Consider the following 25,877-nt stretch of genomic DNA (forward strand, 5'->3'; position numbering starts at 1 on the left):
TCTTCTACCCTCTTAAAAGCTGGCTGGGGATAAAAGGGTAATGTCCTCCTGGAGGGACTGAGATCTCCATTCACAGATGCCGCCCAAAGCTTGCCTTGGAGCCTCTGAAGAGGTGTTCATAGCCCGGAACAGAGGTGTCTTTAACCATGTTTTTTCTGGGCCACAGTTAGTTATTGGCCATGTCAGATATCATATAAGGGAGGGGAACGACAAGACGCTATCCATTCCAAAATACTTGGTGAGGACAGTGTAGCTGGATACGACACAAGGTACTGGAGGTACCAGTAGTGAACGAGATGGGCTGAGTCTGCCCTTACAGAGCCGCTGGTCTGGTGGGTTATGTAGACAAGGAACCAGAAAGTATGATATGCGTTAAGTATGATAGAGGGAAGGTGCTACAGGAAGACTGCAGAGGGATCTAAAAAGTGGGGCGCTGCTAAGTTTCCAGCACCTGACTTTACCAGTAAAACAAAACTAAACTAAAAGGAAATCCCCTGCTTTGCAGTATGTGCCGATTTTCATGGTGTAAAGATTCCCCATGCATTTCATGCTACCAACATGATCTCACTGAGTGGAGTTATAAAGAGATGCAGCGTTCGCAAGCCGGCACAAGCCAACCACAGCACACCACTGGGTCTAACCAAGTCGCCAAAATACTTCCATGAAGCTCTGCCAGACGGCACTTCATTTCATAACAGGATTTAAATAGAAAACGAACCATGTGATGAACATCCTTCACAGGTAAATTATTTGATGAAATAGTCCATTTTCTTTTCATTTTCCTGCACGGCAAGATTATTGCCACTTTAGCAGGACCTGTGCCCTTCCAGCAGTGGCTGGCCCCGAGCGGCTGGCCGAGATGTACTCCTTTAGGGAAAGAGCTGAATGCAAAATGGCAACTGGGTTTAGTCCTCCTTAAGCTGCGGAGTGTGCATAGGTTGGAAGAAATGCTGATTACCCACCTGGGAACAGAAGTTTGGGCTGCAGACCAGGTTTAGACAATCTCTTACCTAGTAAAACTTGGTGATTTTCCAAAGTTTTATAATAAAACAAATATGTCCATCGCTTTCTGGGGAATAGGCAAGTTTTCCTTCGAGAAGAGAATACCAAGGACTGGACCATAAAAGAATTGTTCTTGAGTAGCTTATTCACAAATGGCCCAGATCAAATGCTCTATGACCCAGTGCCAGGGAGACTGAGCCATGATGAACAGGGAAGAATTGGGTTTCTGTCCTGCTCCCTGCACCTACCAGGGCTGGTGGAAAACTCCCGCTTAGGGACATTTGAACTGAGTGTTAAACTAAGCGTGAAGATTGCTGTGTAGAAGCCTTACTGCTGGAGCTACACTCAGCCAGAGTCAGGCTTGGGACTTAGAGACCAGGGAGGCCAAGTGCAATGTGGAGGCCATTTCGCCATGACCCTGTCATTCCTGGAGCCTCAGTTTCCCTTTGGCGAAATAGGTATATTTTCTTATGAGTCCAATAAGCTAACCAATTTGACCCAAATTACACTGATTTGGAATAATTCAGACTGCAGCGAGTCCATGTTTTCTTCGGTCATCTTTTGTAACCCTCCTTTGGTCTGGGCTGGACCCATCCAGACCACATGCACGCATGCATACATAGACACACAAACATTCTAGAAGTCAAGGGGCACACGGTAATGGTAACTATAATATTTTGTATTACTATGAACAGAAACTCTAAAAAAAGAAAGGAACCCATATCCTTTGCACCAAAATATGGTAATAAGTTTGTTTTTGTTTGTTTTTTAATGAAAAGTGTATTGAAGAGTTCTTAAGATGCACCATTTTTTTAAGATGCACCATTATTTCATGGATGACTAGAAGAGGAAAACTGCCAGCTGAGACGTAATGCTTTCTTTTTTTAAAATTTTCATCAGCCTTGCCAGAGGTTTATCAATTTGGAGTTTTCCAAAGAACCAGCTTTTGTTTCACTGATTTCTCTCTATTGTTTTCCTGTTTTCGGTTTCACTGATGTATGTTCTTATCTTAACTCCCTTCTGCTTCCTTTTGGTTTATTTTATTCTTTTTCTAGTTTTTTACTGTAGGAACGTAAATATTGATTTGAGACCTTTCTTCATTTCTAACGTAGTCACTCGAATGCTACAGATTTCTCTCAGCACCATGTTAGATGCGTTCTTTATATTCTGATATGTTGGTTTTTCATTTTTTATTCAGTAGGTACTTAATTTTCCTCTGATACTTTTTCTTTGACCCACAGATTATGTAGAAGTGTTTTATTTACTTTCCACACCTTTCTGCTATTGGTTTCTAGATGATTCCATTATGGTCATCAAACACACTCCATATGATTTCAGTTCTAACTTGTCAAGGATCATGCCACGATCTGTCTTACTAAGTGTTCCCTGCAAGCTGGAAAAACAGAACAAAACAAAAAAACCTGTACCGTGCCCCTGGCGATGGAGCATTCTATAATCTATTAGTTAGAACCTTTGGGTTGATTGTACTGTTCAGATCTTCTGTATCTTTGCTGATTTTTCTGTCTAATAGTTCTAGCAGCTTCTGAGAGATGGGTGTAGAAGTCTGCAACTATAATTGTGGACTCATCTTTCTCCGCTTTGTTTTTGCTTTGAAAGACAAAAGGAGTGGAGAAGGTAATGTCTTTTGAGGCTCTGCCATGTGGCGTGTGTGCAAATTTAGGGTTAGTAGGGCTTCCTGCTGGATCACCCCTGTCAGGTACATAATAAAAAGATCAAAGGAACACCTTTATGTCTCTAATAGTTTTCTTTTCTCTGAAGTCTACTTTGTCTGATGTGAATATAGCCATGCCTACATTTCTTTCTTGCTTTTCTTTCTTTCTTTTTTTTTTTTTTGCATGTATATCTTTTTTTTTTTTTAAAGATTTTATTTATTTATTCGACAGAGATAGAGACAGCCAGCGAGAGAGGGAACACAAGCAGGGGGAGTGGGAGAGGAAGAAGCAGGCTCCCAGCAGAGGAGCCTGATGTGGGGCTCGATCCCACAACGCCGGGATCACGCCCTGAGCCGAAGGCAAACGCTTAACCACTGTGCCACCCAGGCGCCCCTGCATGTATATCTTTTTACACCCTTTTACTTCCAACCTACCCGTGTCAATGAATTTGAAGTTTCTTATCAGCATATAGTTGGGTCATGGTTTTTATTTATTCTTCTAATCTGTTCTTTTTTTTATTGTGTACTTAGGCCATTTACATTTGAGGTAATTATGGATGTTATTGCTTAAGTCTGCCATTTTATGATTGTCTTTGTTTTTTCTTGTTCTCATTGCTCTGTTTCTCTTTCTTTGGTTTCCAGTGGGTTACTTAAACATTTTTGTGAAATTCATCTTTAGTTTTAGCATTTCTCATTGTATCTCTTTGTACAGTTTTTGTCATGGTTGCTCCGGGCATTGTGGGATATACATATGGCTTATCACAGTCTACTGGTATCAGCATTTTTACCACCTGGAGCAAATTTGAAAACCTCATTTCTAGAAGTCCCTTTTACCTTCTCCACTTAAAAAAAATCATTGCCTTGAGTATTAGGTGATAATTTTTGTTTCAATAGAAAATGTATTTATGAAGCTCATGAAGAAAAGGGTAGTCTGTTGTATGCACTCATATGTCTGGTCTTTCCTTTGTTCTTTACTGATTTTCTAACATTTGTTTTTTTTATCATTTTCTGCTTGAAAGACATTCTTCAGTACATTTTTACAGGTAGACCAGCAACCATTCACTTACTGTTCCTTTTTCTGAGAATGTTATTTCCCCTTTATTTCGGAAAGATAGTTCTGCTGGATATAGAGCTTACTGTTGAAACTCCTCTCTCAGCACTTGAAAAATCTTGTGCTGGTTCGTTGTGATCTCCATGGGTTTTGATAAGAAATCCTCAGGCATTCAATGAGCGTTCCCATATAGGTCATCTGTTTCTCACAGGATGTTTTCAAGACTATTTTTCCTTATCTTTAGTTTTCAGAAATTTTGACGATTATTTGCATGGATTTATCTTTGGGTTTTCCTTTTGAGAATTCACTGAGCTTTTTAAGTAGGTAGCTTGGTGTCTCTCACCAAATTTGGGAAGTTCTCAGCCATTATTTCTTCCAATTTGTCTTTTAGTTTTAATCCATCTCTTTTCCTTCTGGGACTCTGCTCATACAAACGTTGACTTTGTTTTTGTCGCACAGGTCTACAGCCCCGTTCTGTTCTACTCTTTTTTTTTTTTTCTAGTTTCTTTCCTCTTTTTTGTTCACATTGGACAGATTCTGTTGCCACTTCCTCAGGAACGCCGATTCCGTTCTCCATCTCCTTTCTCAGTAGAATGGATGCTACTGGGTGCATCCAGTGAATTTTTCAATTTCTGTTATTATATTTTTCAGTTTATAATTTCCAGTTGGTTCTCTTATAAACTTCAGTTTCTCTGCTGGGATGTTCTATTTTTTTTTTTTCATTTTTTTCAAGAGAATTTACGATTGATTATTGAAGCACTTTTAGGATGGGTACTTTAAAATCCTTGCTAGGTAATTTGAACATCTTATCAGTTGATTATCTTATTCAAGTTGTAATTTTCTTGGTGCTCGGTATGGTGGATGATTTTCAATTGTGTATCAGACACTCTATTAAAATCTCTTATTGTAGCAAGCAGCCGCTCTTCTCAGATTTGGCACACAGGTCTTGGCCCACTCTGTGACTGTAGTACTAATCAGTTTAATTTTAAGAATCCTTGTTATTTTACTTGGTCCACGTGGTTTACGATCTGCCTGGGGCTTCTACTGATCCCTGCTGGAGCCGCCTGTAAGATAATAAAAGGTGTTCTTTTAGGGGACTAAGTGTGTGGTACTTTGCTGTAACCGCAGAAGGAGTCTAATACGGAGTATGTGGAAGGTGTGTGCATATGTGTCTGTGTGCGTGCGGAGTGCGAGGCCTGGGAGGAACCACGTTTTTGTCCATGCTGTTCTGCTTCTCCATCTTTTTGTCTGACAACTTCAGTGTGTCCTTTAGGATTCAGCTTCAGGGGCATCTGCTGCCAGAAATCAGACGACTCTTCTTTCCCCAAGTGGATTTGGGCATTCCCCTTAGACGCTCCGTGGAATCCTGGGTATATAGTAGAGAATTGTCCATTTGATGTTATAACTATTTGTATACATGTGCCCCCTCCTCTGTATACTGTAAGCTCCTTAAAGGCAAGGACTACTCTGTTTTCTTGTGCTTAGGACCATATCTGATGCATGGTTTTCACTCAATGTTTTTCCTTTAAATTATTCAGCCTGAGTGGCAAGGCAGAGTATTCCCCAGAAACATTTGACTTCCTCTGACTCACTTGCAGGACCAGGCTGCAGAAATCACTGCTGCAAGGTATGCTTTGGAGCTGTCCGATGATCCCTTGACTTGTGACTAGCAAGCATTTATACTAGAGATATGACTATGCTGTAAGGGCTTTGTGACTAGCAAGCATTTATACTAGAGATATGACTATGCTGTAAGGGCTTTGTGATTTCCAATGATTCCAAGCTAAATCATCTTGGGAATTGCATTACACAGAAATTATACCAACAGAAATGAAAAAAACCTGAAGCTCAATACAATTAAGTGACTTGCCCAAACCATGGATGTGAAATCCTGGTCTACTGGCTATGCTACACCATCCAAGTCCTTCGCATGCCCCACCTCTGGACAGGTGCTGCCCCAGCCTTTCACCTTCTGCTTCAGTCATCAATGACTGCTCCCTAATTGTGAATTGTACGCTCATCCAATTCTGCCTTTAGAGTCAGCTGAAAATATAAAAATGTATAGAAATTGGCGGCACATTTTAGTTTTTCCAGAAAATATAAATTGATAGAAAAATGTCTTTTTTAAATATTTTTTATAACTACGAAAGGAATATAGTCTCTGTAGAAAATTTAGAAAATAACAGAAATATTGGAGGTTGAAGACTGACATCACTTATTATCTTGCTACCTGTGATATCTACTTTTATCACTTATGTCTATTTCCTTTCTATTTCTGATTTTCTATTCCATGCATTTTTAATATATAAAACTGGTATAGTTAAATATTTATTCTTGTTTATTTCCCCCACTTTAATGTTATACCATAGTTTTTCATTTTATTGGTGATTATTCAAAAACTTTAAATATTTATTTATTTATTTATTTATTTATTTATTTATTTATCTGTTTATTTGTCAGAGAGAGCACACAAGCAGGGGGAGCAGCAGGCGGAGGGAGAAGCAGGCTCCCCACTGAGCAAGGAGCCCAATATGGGACTCGATCCCAGGATCATGACCTGAGCCAAAGGCAGATGCTTAACTGACTGAACCATCCAGGCATCTCTATTCAAAAACATTTTTAATGACTATGTCCTATTCCAGCCTATGAAGGTCCTAGAATTTATTCAGTCATTCCACAGTTTTAGACATTTGGAATGCTTCAAAAATGTAGCTCATTATATGGTGAAAGAATACATTGGTAGACAGAAGTGAATTCACTTCTCTGATGTCTTCCTAAGAATAGACTCTTAGAAAAGAAGTTAGTGGATCAAAAGCCGTGAATGTTGTATTTGCTGGTTTCCTGTAGCTGTAACAAATTGTCGCACACTCAAGCAGCTTGAAACAGCACTCTTTATCACTGCACAGAGCTGGAGGTCAGAAGCCCGGCTGGCGCAGCAGAGTATCCTGCTTAAGGTCTCTCGGGCTTCAGATCGACGTGTTGGTGCCGTGGGCTCCTAGCTGGAGGCTCAGGAGAACCATTTTCTTGGCTCATTTCAGTTGTTGGCAGAACTCCTTTCCTTCTGTTTCCACATGGTCTCTTCTGTCTTTAAGCCAGCAGCAGCAGTATGAGTCCCTCTCTTGCTTTGACTCTTTCTGACTTCAGGTGAAGAACGTTTTCTGATTTTAAGGGCTCATGTGATTAGATATTGGGGGGGGCACTGTTCTGCCTACCACAAACATCCTTAGGGATCTTTCAGTGTTGCCAGCATGCTTTCCAGGGAAGCTGAGCCAAGATTTCTGCCACCAGCTTTGAATAAGTGTTCAGCTCGGCACACTCACCAGCACTGAGGATTAAGTTTTCTTATTTTAGTAATACGACAGACAAAACAATTGTACTTGTGTTTTTACTTGCATGTCTTTGACTCCTAGTGAGATCAAACAATTTATTTATTTGTCTTCAGTGATCTCAGATCCATTGCCCATTCTTCTGTTAGATTCTTAATAGTTCCCGTATCGGTTTTTGTCTCTTCCTGCATTAAGGATACACTGGCCTGTATGTTATAGGAGTTGGTGTTTTGTTAATTGTTCTTTAATGCACTGCTGTCTAGTCCCATGATCCATCATTGGCCTTGTAATTCCCCCCACTGTCTTACTTCCCCAGGCAGCTGTCAGGTCGTTGTTCCTAAAATGGTGTTGCTTACGTATTGCCTTTCTTATTGCGTTTTTCCACTTGGTGTGTGGTGTGAAGAAAGGCTCTAAACGTTTTTTTTTTTCCAATCCGTTTCTTCAGTACGGTCTATTGAATAATTAGTACCCAATATTTTCTTGGGAAAAGACAGTCACAAGAGTACATGCCATAGAAGCAAAGGCCCTGCAAACTGCTTCCCATGTGCATGAAAACAGGGTCAAGAGGATATGGCACAACTTCCAAGCTGGTGAATAAGAGCCACGTGAAGTGATTTCTCCTGTTTCATCCGTATGTGCCTGTAACAAGGACTGAGAGAACTAATGAAGCTGATTACAAGGAGCCACACAGGGTTTTGAGGTCCTGGGCCTATCTAAGTAGTACTAGGTCTCCTAACCAAGAGTCAAGGTGACTCAGCAAAGGTTATTTTTAGTCAATTACCTGTAACTTATAAAACAATAACTATATTCATATATATTCAATAAAAGCTCACCACCAGGCAAGAAAACCTACTACCCACCCCCACCCCACAAAAGAGAAAAAGAAGACTTACTCTCCACATTTGAAAATCTAAACATGAATTATAACAATACCACCCTAATTAATTTTATCTCCGTAAGACAGGAATTGCAGAGCCATGGCCCCAGAAAGACAGAATTAAGATACCTTTCAGCAAACGAGTAGGCATGTCATAGCCTGAGAATATATATTTGCCATCTGACAGAGGACATATGTCCAGAATATATAAAGAACTGACACGTCCACAATAAAAAGACAAACAACCTCATTCTTAAAATGGGTGAAAGACTGGAATGGGCATCTCACAAAGGAAACCGGAACGGTCATTTGGAAATGGAATGAAAAATTTCCGACACTAGTCACCAGGGAAGTGGAAATGAAAATCACAAAGAGCTACCATTTCCCACCCCCTGGAAAGGCTATACAGTACAATGCCCAGTGTTGGCAAAGCTGTGAAACAACTGGAGCCCATATATATTCTTGGTGAAAATGAAAATGGTGGAAACCCTTTGGAGAGCTACTTGGAATTTTCTTAGAAAGTCAAGCACACAACCCGTCAGTCCCACCACCTGTCGGTTTTGACCCAATCCTCTGCACTCCCACGTTGCTTCCCTTCTTCCATGTCTTCCATGTCTTTATTCGACTACTTTCATATTTCTTCTATTCTTTTTCCTTCCCAAGTGAATTCTCCCTACTTAACCATAAAGAGACACATTTTCCCATATCCATCCTAGGAGGTATGTATGTGATGATATAAATGAAAATGATTGAGGATTAGCTGTGTATTTTGCCAAAATAAGATGGTGACTATTTTTCTTCGACAGCTGTAAAGGTTAGTTATGTGCCAAGAGGAACTACGAAAATGGAACATATGCCAATAGACGAAAGACTGTATTTAGATTTGAAATGTTTTTCATGCACAAATAATTTACAACCTTTAACAATAGAAAGAAAAGCAAATCAGAGTCATTTGAAAAGTTCATTTATTATATACCAATATACACTTTCTGTAATAAAAAAAAAAAGCCTCCCAGTACATTGAACCATCTTATAAATGAAATAAGAAAATAAAAGTTTCATCTGTTCATAAATGGGGTTAAATTAACCAGTACAAGATACCATATGTGAGTCTGCCCTGCAGTCTGTGTGAGCTCTAGTCCTGGAAATGGCCGTGAGAAAGAAAACGGTGCTTCCTTATTTGGCACGGTAGTATTGCTCTTGAATGTCTGTATAATTACAGAGGTTGATATTTTCAAGTTAGTCATTTCAAAGGTGTAAAGCATTCAAAATATATACAGATTTTATACTTTCCCAATTTTTTTGAATTAATCTTTGATATTTACATTTAAATCCATTCAGATTAAACCTGTTTTTAACACTCAGAAGGTACCTTTTCCACTTTCTATTTTCATACACTCTTTAGGTGAACGTAAATGGAAACCTATCTTGAAAGACACTATTTGGCAAGTATTTTCCAATAATGACTCAAAAGTTATGATAGTTTCTAGTAATGCTCAATTTTCATAGCAAAGTGCACCATTTGACAGTATTATGCCTCTAGAAAATGATACATAAAACGAATGTATATTTTCTTAAGGCACATTCCAAAGCAACTATTGAAATACGATTTAATATTATACTGGTATGATACTTGTACTTCATACTTGGCTTTACTAAAATATAAAAATATACCATAAATGTTGCTACGACTTGGTGGGGGGAAAGGTGGCAAACTCCAGAAATTCTGGGCAGCGAGTGCTAGTTTTAAACCCATTTCATGTAAGGGTATTGCAGAAGTGAGCAAGCATATAGTTTGCATCTCTCTGTATTTTTACGGAGGGCCATTTAACGTTGTGTTAAATGACCAATGAGTGCAAGCCAGAATGAACTAAATCCTATTTTAGACATGCTCAGTTAAAAGAACAACCTTCACATTGATAACTCTTTGCAAACAAGGAACTTATTTTCTTGTAGATGATTGTGTTATTATGGTAAACATTGGAGAGCATTACTGAACTATATATAACTTAGGTTTCAAATTTAAAATATCCCCAATAAACAGATACGTACACATGGATTTTTGAGCCCATCAACTTAATTCCCTGCCCCCACCCTCAATAGTATAAACATTTTGACCGTGAAGAGAGAAAACTACACATGTACAAAATAAAAACCAAACGTACCATACAGTAAAATTCTGATGACTACAGAATAAGATTATATACATAAACATATAGCGATCACAGTTTCCTGCACTGAATGTTTATCAAATAAAAATGTATCAAACAATACTGGGTAAAGTAGCCCCACGCGAATAGTGGTCTGTCTAAAACTTCTGGATGCCAGTGGAAGACGAGAGGGAGAGCATTGTTCCATGACAGAAGCATGACAAGAGGACTAGGAATAATATTGAAAAGCAAATGTTTCCAGGACAGGCAGTTTAGCAATAAGCATGATTTCTGTTGTTGCTCTGTAATTTAACTACAGCCCCTCTCTCTGTGTAGTAAGATGTTTTAACGTTCATTAACAAAAAAAAAAATCGAACGAAGAAGGCACTCATTCAATGTCACAAACAGAATGGGCAAAACATTCCTTTACTGTCGACAATAAGGTGTTCTAGCCTGGTGTCTGATCACTCACGCATGTACCTTGCAGGGACAACTCCTGAGACATGCAGACATACCTCGGAGACGGCAGCCTCAGTTCCGGACCACCGCGATACAGCAAATATTGCAAGAAAGCGAGTCAAATAGACTTTTTGGTTTCCCAGTGCCTACAAAAGGTTATGCTACAGTCTACGAAGTGTGCAGTACTATTATGTCTAAAAAAGTACATAATTTATTGCTAAAAAACGCTAACCATATCTGAGCTCTCAGCGAGTCTTAATCACTGATCACAGATCACCATCACTAATACGATAATGAAAAAGTTTGAAATACCGTGAGAACTACCAAAATGTGACACTGAGACACAAAGGGAGCAGATGCCGTTGGAAAAATGGTGCTCCACGCAAGGTTGCTGCGAACCAATTTGCAAAAAAACCCCAAACCCTCCATATCTGCTAAGCACAGTAAAGTCAAGCACAGAAAAACGAGGTCTGCCTGTGTATAGTCAGCTGTCTTAATATTTGCCAAAAGTCTCCTAAACAAAGACGTCTCTCATTCAATGTCACAAACAAAACGGGCAACGTATTCTTTTACTGTTGACAGTAAGATGTTCTAGACTGCTGTCTGGTCATGTACCTTACAGGGACAGCTCGAAAGACCTGCCTTTGCCTCTGTTAGTCAATAAGCGCAGAGCACTGGGTGCTGGATTGGGGGAAGGCATTAAGCAGTTAGATAGCTTCGCCACCAGGGCATTTTTGTTTGATGTTCTGAGAATACAAGTACTTGGTGATTTTGGGGGGGAGGGGGAGGGTATTCTCTGATGACCATTACCCACAGCTACGCTTACTCCGCTTGCACAAACAGCAGAAATACATCCTCTCACACTTTTCTAGGAGAACGCGGGTAGCAATGCGCACCACTCGTTTTAAACACACAGACAGCCATTCTTGACAAAATTGATGCTTCTTCTCTTCCGCAGGCGCCTGGTGATGTTACTATAAACATCTTTGGAATCTTCCTGTTATTTCCTATGAATAACATTCCAATCAATAGAACTCAAATGTCTTTTGCAGCATAATTTGCAACCATTTCCAATAGAAAAAGTATTTTTCCTTGGGTTAGTGATGCTTGGAATTTGGGGGATTGTAAATCCAATCAATTATGATGAGCGCCATGCTTCCAATCATGAAGATGATTCCAACCACAAGGAAAATCAAAGCCTGTCAATCAGAGAGAACTTGTTAGGGCACACAGAAACCGTATTTGCTCTTACAAGTTGTTTACCTAAGGCAGCCATCTGATTGGCATATTGAATTGTATTATTCTTATAGCTCAGAGGTCGGTGCCTAGCAGTTCAGTGAGTTTAGAACCCGAGTTGGGGAAAGAGGGTGAATCCAATGGAAAGATTTAACCCAAAGCCTCAAAATAGAGAAATGGTTGATTCGGTACATCAGAATGATGGAATGCCCTGTAATCTTTAAAAATCAAGTGACAGAAAAAGATTTGATGACATTGGGTGCGCTCACAAGCTTTTAGGTGGAAAAGGGCAGGTCCCAGACCTGCGTATCATAGTATATATGATAGGAGTCAATTTTATAAAGCAAATAAATCAAAACAAAAGCCTAATCTATGTTGCATATTCCTTAAAAAAGAAGCATGGGGGTGTGTGTGTGGGGGGGTGTCTACACACAATACTAGAAGAGGCCTTTATATTACCGCTCAGATCAGCCTCCTCATTCTATACCTGAGGAAGCAACAGCTAAAAGCTTTTTCACTAGAAAGAATCTAGGAGACACTCTTACTCATTTTTACATCTGTTCAAACTCGGAATGGGTCACGAACAGGACAAGTAATCTGCCAAGGTCACTCACACTGCTTAAAAGTCCAAGCAAGATGGACTAAAGAAGGTAGGAGCTCAGGGGTGAGGTGACGGGAGGAACTTTTGATACCAAACTGCTGTGAAGTCCCTGAACAGTCCTGAGGGGCGAATGACTCTCAGGCAAAATTCAGCGTAACTCATGAAAAAGCTTTGCTCTTAAGCCTTAAGTGGGAGACTTTATTAAATAGTCATTGATAATATTTAATTACTGGAAAAACAATTATTTCTGGCATATGTTTCTATAGCATCATTTTAGAAAGGAAATATGCTCTAGTTTACGAAGATTATATTTTAGATCTAAAGAGGTTAACTAGAAAAGGGATGATTCTGTTCTGGATCTCCATCCACACCAAGGTACTCTGGAGGGGGAAACAAAGCAACATCTTTTCTTTTGACCTGACCAACCTAACAGATATGAAATAATTTAAACCTACTAGTCATAACACTGCCAGGGAGCCTAATTCCTTCCCACCTAATTTCCCGTAGATAGTGCTGCCGTCTTGGTGGTGGACACTGGTACACGTGTAGGTCCATTAGTGTTTGACAGGGAGGAAGGACTCAACACAAGATACTTGATGATATGAAGGGAGGAAGTCCTGGAATCATCTCAGTACCAGAAATCCACCCCTCTTTCCCTCCACTAGAGTTCCAGCCCATCTGATTTTTGGTTCTCGTTCATCAATTTTTTTGAATTATTTTCTGCTTTACTCGAAGTAGTCGAAGAGCAGTGTAAAAAGGGGAAATTGCAAGCCTTACTTACCCCAACCTTTTGTGGCGACCTAAGCGGTTCTTTCTTGACGAGTTTAAGATAAAACACTGCTGGAAGAATGAAGATCAGCATAGTGGCAGAAGAAGCCCCTGAGGAGAGAAGCACAGGACAGGTCAGTGTCTTACTCAGCAAGGCAGAGACCCAAGGTCATGCACTTGAATAAAACCAAATCTAACGCTGCCCTAATCTTAGCACTAAAAGTACCGTCACCTCGTCTTGGTTGCTTATTCAAAGAAGATCTGGTTATCAAGAAAATTAAAATATAACTAACGTCACCGTTGCATCCTAAGTGCACATAATCTACAATAACCATTAAAAAGGCCTCCTGTTAAAAATTCATAGGAAATTGATACATAAACACATACTAAGGAAGCTGAGCTCATCACATACCCTTCCTATGCACTTCTTTTTTTTTTTAACTTTAATAATATGTTTTATTTAACCCACTAAATCCAAAATATCACCATTTTGGATTGTATTCAATACACCTATCCTTGCTTCCTGTGCACTTCTAACTTTGCAAGTTACACCTGATTTTTAAAAATTTTTATATTGTAGTTAAAATTTGAGTAATCCTTCAAATCAGGAGATGAAAACTAGATTAATAGACTACACAGTTAAGAGAACATGCTTTAAAAGACCAACGTCCTCTACCATCCAACGATAGCCATCAACGCTCAGTTGATCCTGACAGAACTTAGATTATACCGACAGGATGCTTTCTTTCTATCTTCCTTACTTTTTGATGCAGCTTTAAGACCTAAATCCAAAGCCCGAATCTATTCCAAGTCACAGGTATTCCCCAATTTTGAAAGTTCACGTCATGCCACTTCGCTGTTAGGAAAGACCTACATTAGTACCCATTTTTGCTAACTGAAAGAAATCTGAAGAGGATTTTTGCCTTTCCAGAAAAAAAGGGCAAAAAATGAAAATAGCATTCAGACTCTGATTTGCAGTGGGCATGAATAGAGGCAGCGTCCCCTGAGCAGAGAGAGTGCTATCACCAAGCTCCTTCCCTGGGAGCTGCACTCCATCTCAGCATTAAGCTGCCATAGCTTTGGAACTATGTCTGAAGATCTGTTTTATCTCCCTTTATTTTCTGCATTTGTTACCAATCTGTATCCTAACGTATCAGAAAAGCCCAAGGAGGTTATTTTTTGTGTCTGGGATGCTCAAAAATTTTTCCATATACGGGGCGCCTGGGTGGCTCAGTCAGTTGAGCGTCTGCCTTCGGCTCAGGTCATGATCTCGGGTCCTGGGATCGAGCCCCGCATCAGGCTCCCTGCTCAGCAGGAGCCTGCTTCTCCCTCTCCCTGTGCCACTCCCCTGCTTGTGCTCGCTCTCATTCTCTCTCTGTGTCAAATAAATAAAATATTTAAAATAAACATTAAAAAAAATTTTTTTCCATATAAATGAATGGTAATTGCTTCTTTGTTTTAAGTCTTTTAGGCTTACAAAAGGTTTCATAGGAACGCTTGACTTTTGGATTGGGGGGGGTGGGTGGAGACGCTGTGTATGACCTGACTTCTCTGGGGATCAATTTCCTCATCTGTCAGAAAAGGCAGCTGGACTAGGTGACCACTAAGGTTTTTTCTGATCCTATGAATAACTTCCAGAGTCACCCGAGAGGGAGGGGAGGGGAGTAGCTGGAGCCTGGCTTGGCTACTAGGAATCCCATGAGCCTAAGATGGACCAGGGATCCTTGACCTCCCATCCACCGGCTCCCTGTCCGCCCTTTAAGGAGGTATCAGCTGGAGTTGACTAAATAAAAGCTGTTCTCAAACTTACCTATGAATCCAAAGATGTATTTTATAGTTGGCACAAGGATGACCAAAACATTATTCAGTGCGAGAAGTATGGCTGCAATCAGGAAATGTCTTATCCAACTGAAGGGTCTTTTGGGAAACAAGAGTGTGGTCACTGATGTACGAATCTGCAACAAGAAAGTTCAAAGTTGATTTTATCTACAATTTCAAATATTCTTGTCTCTCTAAAGCATCTTCTGCATTTTTCCTTTTTCTCCCAAAAAAGATCTCAGTGTTGATTTATCTTCCGAAATTTCATTATTGTGGTAAAATACACATAATAGCCATATTATTTACCATCTTATCCATTTTTAAGTGTACAGGTCAGTTATTAAGTACATTGATATTATTATGCAACCTTGATGCTGACATGTGTTTGAGAGAGTATTTTCCTTGTGCTTGCTTTCTCAGCTTTCAGATTTTTTTCTTAAAAATAATCTCAGAAAGAGATAAAATAACAGGTAAGACATAGAATTCAGGGACACAGGAAAACCCTTGTTGATTTCTAAACGTGTCTTGTTACACTGCTCATGAACAGGATTTTTACAAATCTGTTTGGTTTTTTGTTTTATTTTTTTTTTTTTTCAGTTTGGCATTGTATTTAACATTTTGCCACATAATGTTTTTTAAAAATATGATACTCTTTGTATCTACTCCTCTCTCTTTTTTCCCCTTTTACCTGCCCCCTTCCCAATTAGAGATTATAAATGTACAAAAAGCAAAGAATAGGACCTAATAATTTTAACATTCTTGAAAGTTTCTAGTGTGGTGGCTTGCACACAGCAGGCACTCAATAAGTGTTGAATTAAATTGAACAGAACAAATCCCTTCCCTCCCTTCCGGAGCCTTGACAGACTTAGCCCGATTTCGGCAGCTACAGTAAGTAGGTGAAGGGTCAAGAGAGGCTCTGTTTGTAGCGGCCTTTCAAGTCACTGTGCTGTAACCAGATAAAAGGATCCTTGTGGGTAGAGGGAATGCCCTTCATGTTTGGACAGCTTAACAAAGTGGAAAATACTCTTATCTTTGGAATCTTTTAGAGGACACTTTTTGACTTGGTGGAATTAGTCTATTGGCTTTTCAGTAAGTGAGCACCTCAGTTAAGCTAGGACTTCACATTTTTAGAAATGCTGGGGTTGGTTTTTCACTTAAAATTTTACTTCTGAAATCTCTTACTGGTGGAGAGATGGGAACTCATTTGAGAGAGAAAATGTAAAATACATTTAGAAACACATGTGTGCACGACAAAAACTTCGAGCCGAATCGCTTGTAGTGTCTAATGGGACATTCCTTTCATACCGCTCCACCAAAAATTAAAGCCATCTGTTTAGGTTTCAAAAGCAATTTCATTTCCAGAATGGCAAACCAGAGAGTCTCTGGAAATGGTTTAAAAGTGACTTTGTAAAGGATTTTAAAAATTGGATTAGTGAAAATTATGAAACTCGCTCTGAAAAGTCGGCTGAAGAAAGCAAATGGTTGGAGAGCATTTTCCCCAGCTGCCCATCATTTCTCCATTGTGATCCACGATTCGTGCTTAGTCAGTCTTGTCCAAACTGGTCTCATTAGGCTTAAAAATGAGATTTCTACGATACGTCCACACGGCTTAAGGATTTGTCTGAAAGTGCTAAGCGCATAGAATGTACAAGAAGAATGCAGATTATTTTCAGGCGGGGGTCGTACCTATGTGCTTTTTTTGTCTTTGGTTAAAGTAATACTCTTAAGTCAAGAGGCTGAGTTAGAGGTAAGCCTGTATGGACAGGGTCCCGGAATGTGAAGGCAGTTTCCCACGGTCTCATGGCTCCCAGAGAGACGAGGGTTTGGCCTGATGATGGAAGAGTACGGAAGGCTTACAGGAACCAAGATGGCGAGAGCTGGCTCCTCACCGCAGAGAAAGAGCAAAATCCCCAGCAGAACTGAAGGCATATGGCGCTGCCAGTGCATTTCCTAGGAAGGCTAAGACGGCAAACTGGGCCACGGCGGGCTGCGGCTGGTGGGAGGTGGTGGCGGAAGAGAATAGAAGAAAACTTGCTGGTCATTCTCTGTGAAAATGCTGCCTTGCGAGCTGAGCCTGGATCAATAGGTCCTTGCAGCTCTGTTTACCTACGTCGGGAGTGAGGGAGTCTGGCCTGTCACCCACAAAGCACTGCCTGCTGTTCCACTTATCTAAGTGCCTTTTCTCTACTGACACAAACTGATAAGAACCTGGAAATGTGGGTCGGATGCTGTTGGGTGGGGGGAGGCCGTAGCAACGGCCATGGCCTCTGACCCAGAATGATTCCAGAAAGGTCCTTGGCAGCTCTAGAAAAAAACATGTTACTTCCAGAGAGCCTATTCAGAATAGGAGTCTGTGAGGGGGTGCTATGTTCTAATCCAGGGACCCAATGAGAGGCAGAGTAAAAGTGGGAACCTTCGTTAGGTCTGAACTCTTAAAAAAAAAATCAATCCTATCGTTTAGAAGTGAATCACAGTTTCACTTTGTAAGGCTGCTTAAGATCAGAGCGTCGGAAATAGCTGTGGATCACTCCTCTATTCCAGTTCACGCAACGTCTGCCATATTTCTATGCCTGTATCGAATGGGGGATCTGAAGGCAGAATCGATGAAAAGAATGGTCTCACTGTTGTAAAATAAAATAGAAGTAGCTAGAGAACCTGAGATGTGATTTTTTTTTTCAAGGTGTGGCAAATGGAACGTGAGTCTGTGTTCTTGATAAACTCATCAGGATTATCTGGTTTTCTGTTTTTCATGTGATGTGTGAACTTTACTGCATAAAGGGAAGCACAAGCTGAAAATGGTGTTCACAGTCTTTGGGCTGGAGGTGCAGTCCCATAATGGACAGCCCTGCCCATACCACCAGCACCCCAACACTGGAAACGGAAATGTTGGGACACCAGTGAAAAAGCAATTCACTTCATTTATTCATTTGTTCGATAATCATTTTTGTACTCTATATGTGTCTTTGATTAAGAAGAAAAAAACTGACCTAACTGCAGAAAATAAAGATAATAAATGGAATAATCCAAGGAAAATCCATCTAGCCACCAACAGCAACAGCCTTGTTGTCTCTTCTTGGGCTCCTAAGAAAAAGAGCCCACTTACCATTTGTTGAAAGAAGTAGAATATAAAATTATACCTACAACTGAGAGATTTTTATCCTAATAGAGTAGGTTTTGTTTGTTTTTATTATTTGTATGTGGGGATAGCAAAGCGAAGTAAATAAATTTCTTATTGGTCAAGAGCTTCTTAATTCAGAGAAAGCCTCGGGAGAACCCTGCTGTGCAGGACTCGGTGTTGGACATGTTGAAAGTCTTGGCTGTAAATGGGAAGGAACAAACACCTCAACTTCTCGCACTTCAGGGGGAAGCGTCTGAACGTAGCCCTGTGGGTTTGACCGGGTTGAGGAGGCTTTTTTTTGCCCTCCACGTTCACTTTTATACTCTCCATCATACCCATGGAGGCTTGGCTCATTTAGCAGATCCTCACCCAAACTGAAATTCATGGCAAATGGCAGCAAGGGGAACAGCCTCTGCTTTTGCCAGAAAAGGCAGTTATGCATCTCCAGAAAAGGCAAGATTCCTTTGGAGACCATTTTTCTTGGCAGCCATTGTTGAGCTCCGGGCCAGTCCCTGTGCACATCCTTAACCTCCAGGACTTTGAACCCAGGGGGAGAAGGCGGGCACTTACACAGATGAGCTCAGGGTAGCACTAAGGTCAAAGACAGAATTACGTGCAAAATGTTTCATGAATGTTAACGTTGGGTGAAAATTCTTAAGGATAACAGTTATTTTTCTGAAATTTGGTTCTCATAGTCAGTTTTGATTCTAAGGACTATCTCATGGGAGATGTTTCTTACTACTCTTCCTGATGGTCTGACTTATACCAGTGCCTTATCTGTCATGAGAGAAAGAACTTCTATGGGGAGCTCTAGATTTTAAATGTTGAGGTGAAATGACCATCAGTAGATGAAAGGCTGACCTCCACTTCCCATTATCTTGACCCCAGCCATCAGTGTCCTGCCAGGAGCACTGCAGGAGTCAACTGTGACTGACGAGCGCATGACCACGGCCAAGTCCATTAGTCTACTGAGACCACAACGTGAAAGCACTATATTTAGGGCTTATGAATAAAACCATACAGAAGCACAGAACAGACTTCTTTAATAAATTACTTTGATTCAATAATGATAGGAGTGCCTACTGTGCGCCAAAAATTAGTCAGTGATGGCTTTACACACAGAAAGAAGGGCTTTCGACATTCTTTCCTCAGAGACGCTGTCTGCTTAGAAATTTTACCCTATGGTACACTTTCTGTCTACAGCTGTCTTCTGCCTTGTACCCACGGTAGGGCTGATTTTAGGCTAAAGCTGTGTGCATGTCATTTGAAATACTTTCAGACACATGAGAGGCAAGATATTATTCAAGAGTAAAATATTAGCCCTCCTGGTAATAAGGATCTGATTTCATGCACTCATGAAAAAGGAATGTGTCAAAAAATATTTCAGCACACAAGCTGCATTTAAAGTGACCACAGTGTCATTATAGGAGTCGTCCTCCTACGCTGGGCCCTGTATGGAACGTTCTGTACAGGATGGCGCTGGTTACTAAGTCGCCTGTTTTCCCCCCTAAAATGAATGAGTAAATTCAGTGTTTATGAAAGGAGAAGAGTTGGCAGGAGAATGCAGACCTGTGTTTATCCACAGGTGGTGGTTTTAACTCACGCAGCCCAAATCTCTTCAACCAGCCCTCCTCTGTGGTCTCAGAACCAGTGACGCCAAAGGCAAATGCCAAGAAGGGGCGTTCCCAGTGTGAGTCTGGCAGAGGACGTGTGTCAGTTTTGGGGGTCGTAGAAAAGCTAAATGATGCATAATAAAACTCTTTTTCAAGGACTTTAGTTCTCGCACGTAATTTACTTAAGAGGATTCCCCTTCTCATTGGTCTTCAAGGAACTGGATGAAGGCGACTCTTGAATGTTACCGCAGCACAACACACTGGGGCGGGGGGATGAAATGCCTTCAGAACTGGCGAAAACACAATGAACTGAAAAGTGATGTATTTTGGCTTTCAAGTTTCAGAAGCTCTATGAACTCCTACTCATTCCTACTAACCCACAAGATAGGCTCAAATTCCAAAAGCAGATCCTGAGTTTGTAACAATAAACTCTGACCTCAATAAAGCTGGAAAATGAATATAGGAATACACTTGGTGATTTTTTCCCTCCTATATTTTAGAAGTGTTTAACATCTAAGAATATTTGTTGTATCTACATATTAAATTGTCCATTTTAAACGGCTCCAAAGTGCTGTATAAAAATAACGTCTTCAGGCATTGCACTTGCAAACACGCACATTATAATGAAATCCATATCAAATGGGAACATGTGTACTAATCCAGGAGGTTCAGCAGGATTCTTCCATCAAAGTTTCATGTACTTACTGGGAACAAGACAATGGGCACCGTTAGCGTCACTGCCACGAGGACCGCCACGCGAACCATGAGGAGAGGGGTGTCGAATGTGTAGACTTTGCTGTAAGCATGTAGTAATTCGTCTTCAACTTCTCCTACAAAGAGGAAGAGAATGGGTTCACTTGGTGCTGTCAAGTCGATACCAACAGGAACATTTTACAAAGGGAACACAGTAAAATGGGGGGAAAAAAACCCAGTTGTGGGAATCTGGACACCTCTGTTTACTCCCGTCTCTGAGCTTGTTAGTGGTGCGACGCTTCTTCAAATGAACAAGGGAGCCCTGAAGCTTATGGAGTTGCAGAAGCCAGAATCAAATTATGAAGGTTCCTCTCTGGCTCATTTGCTTCGTGATAAGTCTCTCTCTGCTGTACGGAAGCCTCGCAAAAGACGTGACAGGCTGAGGTGCTCCGGTGGAAGAGGGTGAAAGGGCCAAGCCCCACCAGCCTGTCCCTCACATCCTGCCACCAACCCCCCACTCCCACCTGCCCAGGGAGCTTTGATGCAGCTTCTCTGAACCTAGTATGGAAACCTTAGGACAAATGAACTCTATCTCTTGTCTCAAGTTCAACAATTCCGACTCTATCATGACGCTGATACAGACTTTTGGAATTTTTTTTCAAGCTTTTGCTTGTCTTATGAAACTCCTTAGAGTCAATATAAGTTACATGCAAGGATGAATTTGCATGATTTTTACAGGGTCTCTTAATGAATATTGATCTAAGATTAAAATGCCACCCACCTAGAAACCATATTCACTCAGAATTCCAGATACAAATGACATGGAGACGCTTATAGAATCAGATGTAGTTTGTTTTTTTTTTTTTTTTCCTCCTCACTCCCCTCCGAGGCAGACGAGTTGGGGGGGGGTGGTAAACGTACCTTCCGTGGTATCGATCTGACTTTAATTAATTCACAATCCAACAAAGAGTTCATGCCCAGTCTAAAGTGAGTGCTTGGTTAATAGCCAAATATTAGTCAAATGGAAAAAACCCCAAGTAAATGGTGCCTCCTCCCCGGTCTCTTCCTCCACAATTTGTCTTGCAATCAATCTAATTTACTGAATCAGGAAAAACAAAACTAAACAAAAAAGTTAGAGGTTTATATAAAAGGTAGATTTACGTTGCTAACATTGATTAGTGACAACGGTTCAATGTTAGAATCCCTGAAATATGTTTACAGGGCCGAAAGGCAGTAACAGTCCGACTTCTTGTAGGATTAATGTGTCCATTAAGACGCCATAGGGAAATTGTTCTAGGCATAATCGAATGTGTCCATAGCTGCTTTCCTTCGTTTTTGGTAGTGCATTCCCAGACTGAAGGGGATTCTCTCATGTCGTCTATTCTCGGGAAACCGTTCACTCTAACGGAATAGAACGGGATGAGCCAGCAAACTTGCCTAAGGCTCCAAGCCCCCAGATTCCACTTGCCTGGTGAACAAAAAGCAGGTTCCAACTCTAGGACTTTGTACTTTTCCTACCACTTGTTTGGTAGTTAGTTATTCTACCAGAAGAGCTTTACAATATACAATTGGACTCACAGCCATTGCTTCTAGCTTGAGATGGCCTCGGGAGTCAAGCTAAAGAAAGATCATCTAGCCCTGAGGGAAAATCATTTAAATGTGAGGGCTGGTTTTTATAAAATATGTGTGAATTCACAAATGGGCGTAAACTGTCGGCCCCGCTGGTTCAGGTCCCGTTTTCTTAGGTCAAGTGACGAGGCTGCTGATGGATGATGTGTACTAGAGACCGTGCCGCTTAGAGAAGGCAACTAAGAGAATTCTACCTACCCGGTTAGCGATCAGTGCAACTAGCATCTGCACAAAGAGAATGACTGACAGCGCGACGTACCGTAGAAGGTCAGGTAGCCAAAGAGAGCAGCGAGCAGGTACATGACGAGCATCCCCGTGATGGAAATATTCGACACCGTTTGCATCTTCCTCCGGGACCGACTGAAAAGTAAACACCAAGCTTTGTGGGTTGTGTTTTTTTTTTTTTAACTCGTGAAAGTATCACTTTTTATAATTTAAATTTGTTTCCATTTTTTTCTTTTTTTTTTTAGATGTATTTATTTGAGAGAGAGAGAACGCAAGCAGGGGGAGGGGCAAAGGGAGAGGGAGAGAGAATCTCTGGCAGACTCCCCGCTGAGGGCAGAGCCCGACACAGGGCTCCATCTCATGACCCTGAGATCATGACCTGAGCTGAAAGCAAGAGTCAGATATTTAACTGACTGAATCACCCAGGTGCCCCTGTTTCCATTTTTCTTAAACGCCACTCCTTCAGTCTTAGGGACAACCGTTTTCCTAGAAGGCTGTTTTATTTTGTGTTGATAAATATACTTGTCTACTGAGTATTCAAGAATGTAATAACATAAAGATCAGACTGGCTCCTAATGTAGAAAGCTTTCATATTTCACAGTGAGATGGGCTGAATGAGGACACAAACCTACTAGAATCAGCAAAGCACAACTTTCATGAGTCCAGACTACCAGGAAGCCTGCACAGCTTCTGGAAACCATTCTGGAGAGCACCCAGCTGCTTAAGGCCAATTGTCAGGCCTCATAAATGACTGCTATCACTTCTTGATCTTCAGCTAAAATCGAGTGTAGAGTAACTGCTACATGTGATTTTTTCCAAGTAAACCAAAGACATCAAAATAGTTGAAAGTATTCCAGAAATTTCTTATAAGGTAAATCAGAATTTGTGAAGCAAGTTGTTGCTATTTATAGAGAATGAAGAGTGAGGTTGTTGGTACCTGGATTAAATAAATTGAGAAGTATTATAGGAAACCCTTCTCTAAAGATAAAGGGGAAAACTGTGCTAGTGGGCTCAGGCGTATTTCAGACCTAAGTAGATGTCACCAACCTCAAAGGGAAAAGACTCTTAATGAATCATAGAATTTCAGCTAGAAGAAACAAGATTGGCTAGCCAGTACACATAAGACACTGAAGACTCCGCTGTACCCATAAGACAGTGAAGCCGGGTTTTGGCACATCCTCACGGTGAATGTCTTCTAGACAAGGGTTAGGGACTGACCACAAGTGACATCAATGGCTTAGCCAGGCAATCTTAACCATAATTTTTGGTCTTCATGGGTATGGTCATTTCTGGTTGAAGTGATATCATTCCCAGCAAAATTCAAATTCAAATTCCTCATGCCTGCCCAAATTCTACTAGCCATTGGCTCCTCCTCCCCCTGCCCTAAAGCCCTCTTGTGGACCAATAGGATGGAGAAATAGGAGAGAAGGAAGCAGATAAGGTAGTGCAGTGTGGGGGCTGAGTCACACCTGTTGGTTAAAGTACATCCCTGATGAGCGGTATGTACCACGAACTTTCTCTGGAGAAAAAGCCACTAACCATGCTTCCGTATAAAGCCCCTTTGACCATATGAGCACATTTTCAAAACAAATCGGAATGCTAGCATTAGGGCTGCCTTACTCTTTAAGCTCACTGTAGATGGGGAGGACCTCGGGATGGCACACAAAGGCAAATGCTAGGATAGGGATCGCGTAGGCCGTCTGAAAAACAAAGAGAACAGCGCCGGTGTAGCGTTCGGGCACCGCCGGCCGTCCCCAACCACGTCCGCTGACGAGCAGAGATTCGGCTGTATGACCCGGCTCCTCACTTACCCGGGAGTTGAACACAAAGTATTTGGGTTGACACTTGTCATCACCGTGTGCCTCGTACTCTACCCCAGTGCCGTGAAGAGAGCTCTTGGCCTGGTTCTCGTCTAGGCCTGCGGGATTCTGGTGCGTGTAATCCATCATGAAGTTCACCCCGCTGCTCTCGGAGTTGTTAGGCAGCATTACCAGGTGCACCGGAAGTGTATTGTTGAGTGTCAGATTCCCAACATTGTGATCCAGGACAGGCAGAGGGCAGGGTATTTGGAATTTCTTGTAAATCACCTAGGCCCAGCCATTAAAAAAAAATAAAATAAAATCAGCCTTTTGAGGAAAACAATGAAACCAAAATCCATATATGTAGCTTACGGGGTAGAGGTCGGGGCCTCTGCTGAGGGTTCCTTTTAGACCAATGGACAAGGGAGACTCCCTCCAGCGTCTGCCCTGAGGAAAGGGTTGGAACGATGGTGGCCCTGAGAGTCAACAGGACAGTATTTTGCGTGCATCCATCTTAAGTGTCATTCATATTCTTTTGTGAGAAAGGTGATCATTGCCTTGCTACATTTCATCTCTTTTAGTTCTTCAAACTAAAATAAATAAGGGTTATCAAAAATTCTCCTCTCCCCCTTTGTCTTTTTAGGGAAATGCTGTATATACTTTGGCATCCATGATTTTACAAAAAAAAAAAAAATCTCCCTTTTGGTGGGGAGTGAGGGCAGTGGGAAGAAGGATTTCTTCTTTAATTCCACTGGGGTCGCCCTCTTTTCACGGGTAGAATGTACAGGAGAAGATGGCAGATTGATGTGGCTAATTCTATAGCCTACTCATTTCTCTTCTTGGACTCTTCACTTCTTCCTCCACCTTTCTAAATGGTAGGTCATTGTCACATACTGCTTGAAGGATTCCTCTTGTCCAAATATACATCCAGTGTGCTTTGAGCACACTATTAGCCACAGCCTTGTCGTTCTAACGTGACTATTTCTAAACTCATGACCGTCCTTTCCCCATTCCAAATTAGAATGCAAGAAAATGGCTTATGATGCAAGAAGAATTTCATGCTAGTGAAGTGCTTGAACAAAAACGAGGACACTAATTCAGAGACTAAGTGTCTCATGCTCACCAACCTACAGGGATCGTGTCAATATAACACTTACCACACTGACAAAAAACACCATGCAGGTAAGAGAAAATCCACTGGTATAACCAAGGTAACCTAAAAGTTAGCAGAGAAATTCTGGAAGGTGAATATGGTATCTACAATTGGCTTACCTATTAGAATATGAAATGAAAATAAAAATTAAAAATGACTTTACCTAAGTTTTTAAGAAGAGAAAGTGGAAGAATGATTCCAAGAGACACAAATATGACGAGGTAGTTGCCATTGAGGTACCATTCTCTGAAAGAGAGAGCGGCAAGAATATTAGGATGCACCTGGGGGGCTCAGTTGGTTATACGTGCAACGCTTGATTCATGATCTCAGCATCGTGAGATGGAACCCTGCTTTGGGCTCCGTGATGGCCATAGAGCCTGCTTAAGATTCTCTCTCTCCCTCTCCCTTCGCCCCTCCCCACCCCTCTTTCTCTCAAGAAAAAGAAGAAAGAAAGAAAGAAAGAAAGAAAGAAAGAAAGAAAGAAAGAAAGAAAGAAAGAAAAAATCAGGATCAGAAAAGACCCAAGGAGAATGAGTCAACAGATGTTACAGAGAGAACGTAAGACATACCCGGTATTTTCTTCAAGTCCCATGAACGCTCTGATTACTTCAGGTAGTTCATATTTAATGATAAAGAGGTAGCTCGACATCGCTAAAATGGAAAACGTGACAGCTCAGTGGTGTACAT

At 41.1% G+C, this 25,877-nt stretch overlaps 1 protein-coding gene and 1 long non-coding RNA gene across 9 annotated transcripts in view; one reads left to right on the forward strand and one right to left on the reverse strand.

The window, feature by feature from the left end:
• The window catches only part of LOC123001250 (uncharacterized), a 69,764-nt gene extending 63,952 nt beyond the window's left edge, over nucleotides 1-5,812 (forward strand). Inside the window, exon 5 of the long non-coding RNA XR_006409892.3 lies at nucleotides 506-5,812. This is a non-coding gene — a long non-coding RNA (uncharacterized LOC123001250). The remainder of the gene's footprint in view (nucleotides 1-505) is intronic.
• A 3,064-nt stretch (nucleotides 5,813-8,876) lies between these two features.
• SLC38A4 (solute carrier family 38 member 4) overlaps nucleotides 8,877-25,877 on the reverse strand; it is a 67,729-nt gene continuing 50,728 nt past the window's right edge. For 4 of the 8 annotated variants that reach the window (XM_044385510.3, XM_048216664.2, XM_048216665.2 and 1 more), the window contains 10 exons: nucleotides 25,760-25,841; nucleotides 25,354-25,436; nucleotides 25,195-25,253; nucleotides 24,050-24,325; nucleotides 23,859-23,938; nucleotides 22,273-22,373; nucleotides 20,397-20,521; nucleotides 14,953-15,097; nucleotides 13,156-13,253; nucleotides 8,877-11,736 (listed from right to left, as the gene is read on the reverse strand). In XM_044385510.3, the coding sequence (XP_044241445.1) occupies nucleotides 11,635-11,736; nucleotides 13,156-13,253; nucleotides 14,953-15,097; nucleotides 20,397-20,521; nucleotides 22,273-22,373; nucleotides 23,859-23,938; nucleotides 24,050-24,325; nucleotides 25,195-25,253; nucleotides 25,354-25,436; nucleotides 25,760-25,841 (1,151 nt within the window). In that variant the 3' untranslated portion in view covers nucleotides 8,877-11,634. Of the gene's footprint in view, nucleotides 13,254-14,952; nucleotides 15,098-20,396; nucleotides 20,522-22,272; nucleotides 22,374-23,858; nucleotides 23,939-24,049; nucleotides 24,326-25,194; nucleotides 25,254-25,353; nucleotides 25,437-25,759; nucleotides 25,842-25,877 lie in introns of all 8 variants that reach the window. The other 4 variants (XM_057318934.1, XM_057318935.1, XM_057318936.1 and 1 more) reach the window with 1 other exon arrangement.

The sequence above is a fragment of the Ursus arctos genome, unplaced genomic scaffold, assembly GCF_023065955.2.
Source record: "Ursus arctos isolate Adak ecotype North America unplaced genomic scaffold, UrsArc2.0 scaffold_26, whole genome shotgun sequence".
Taxonomy (NCBI): domain Eukaryota; kingdom Metazoa; phylum Chordata; class Mammalia; order Carnivora; family Ursidae; genus Ursus; species Ursus arctos.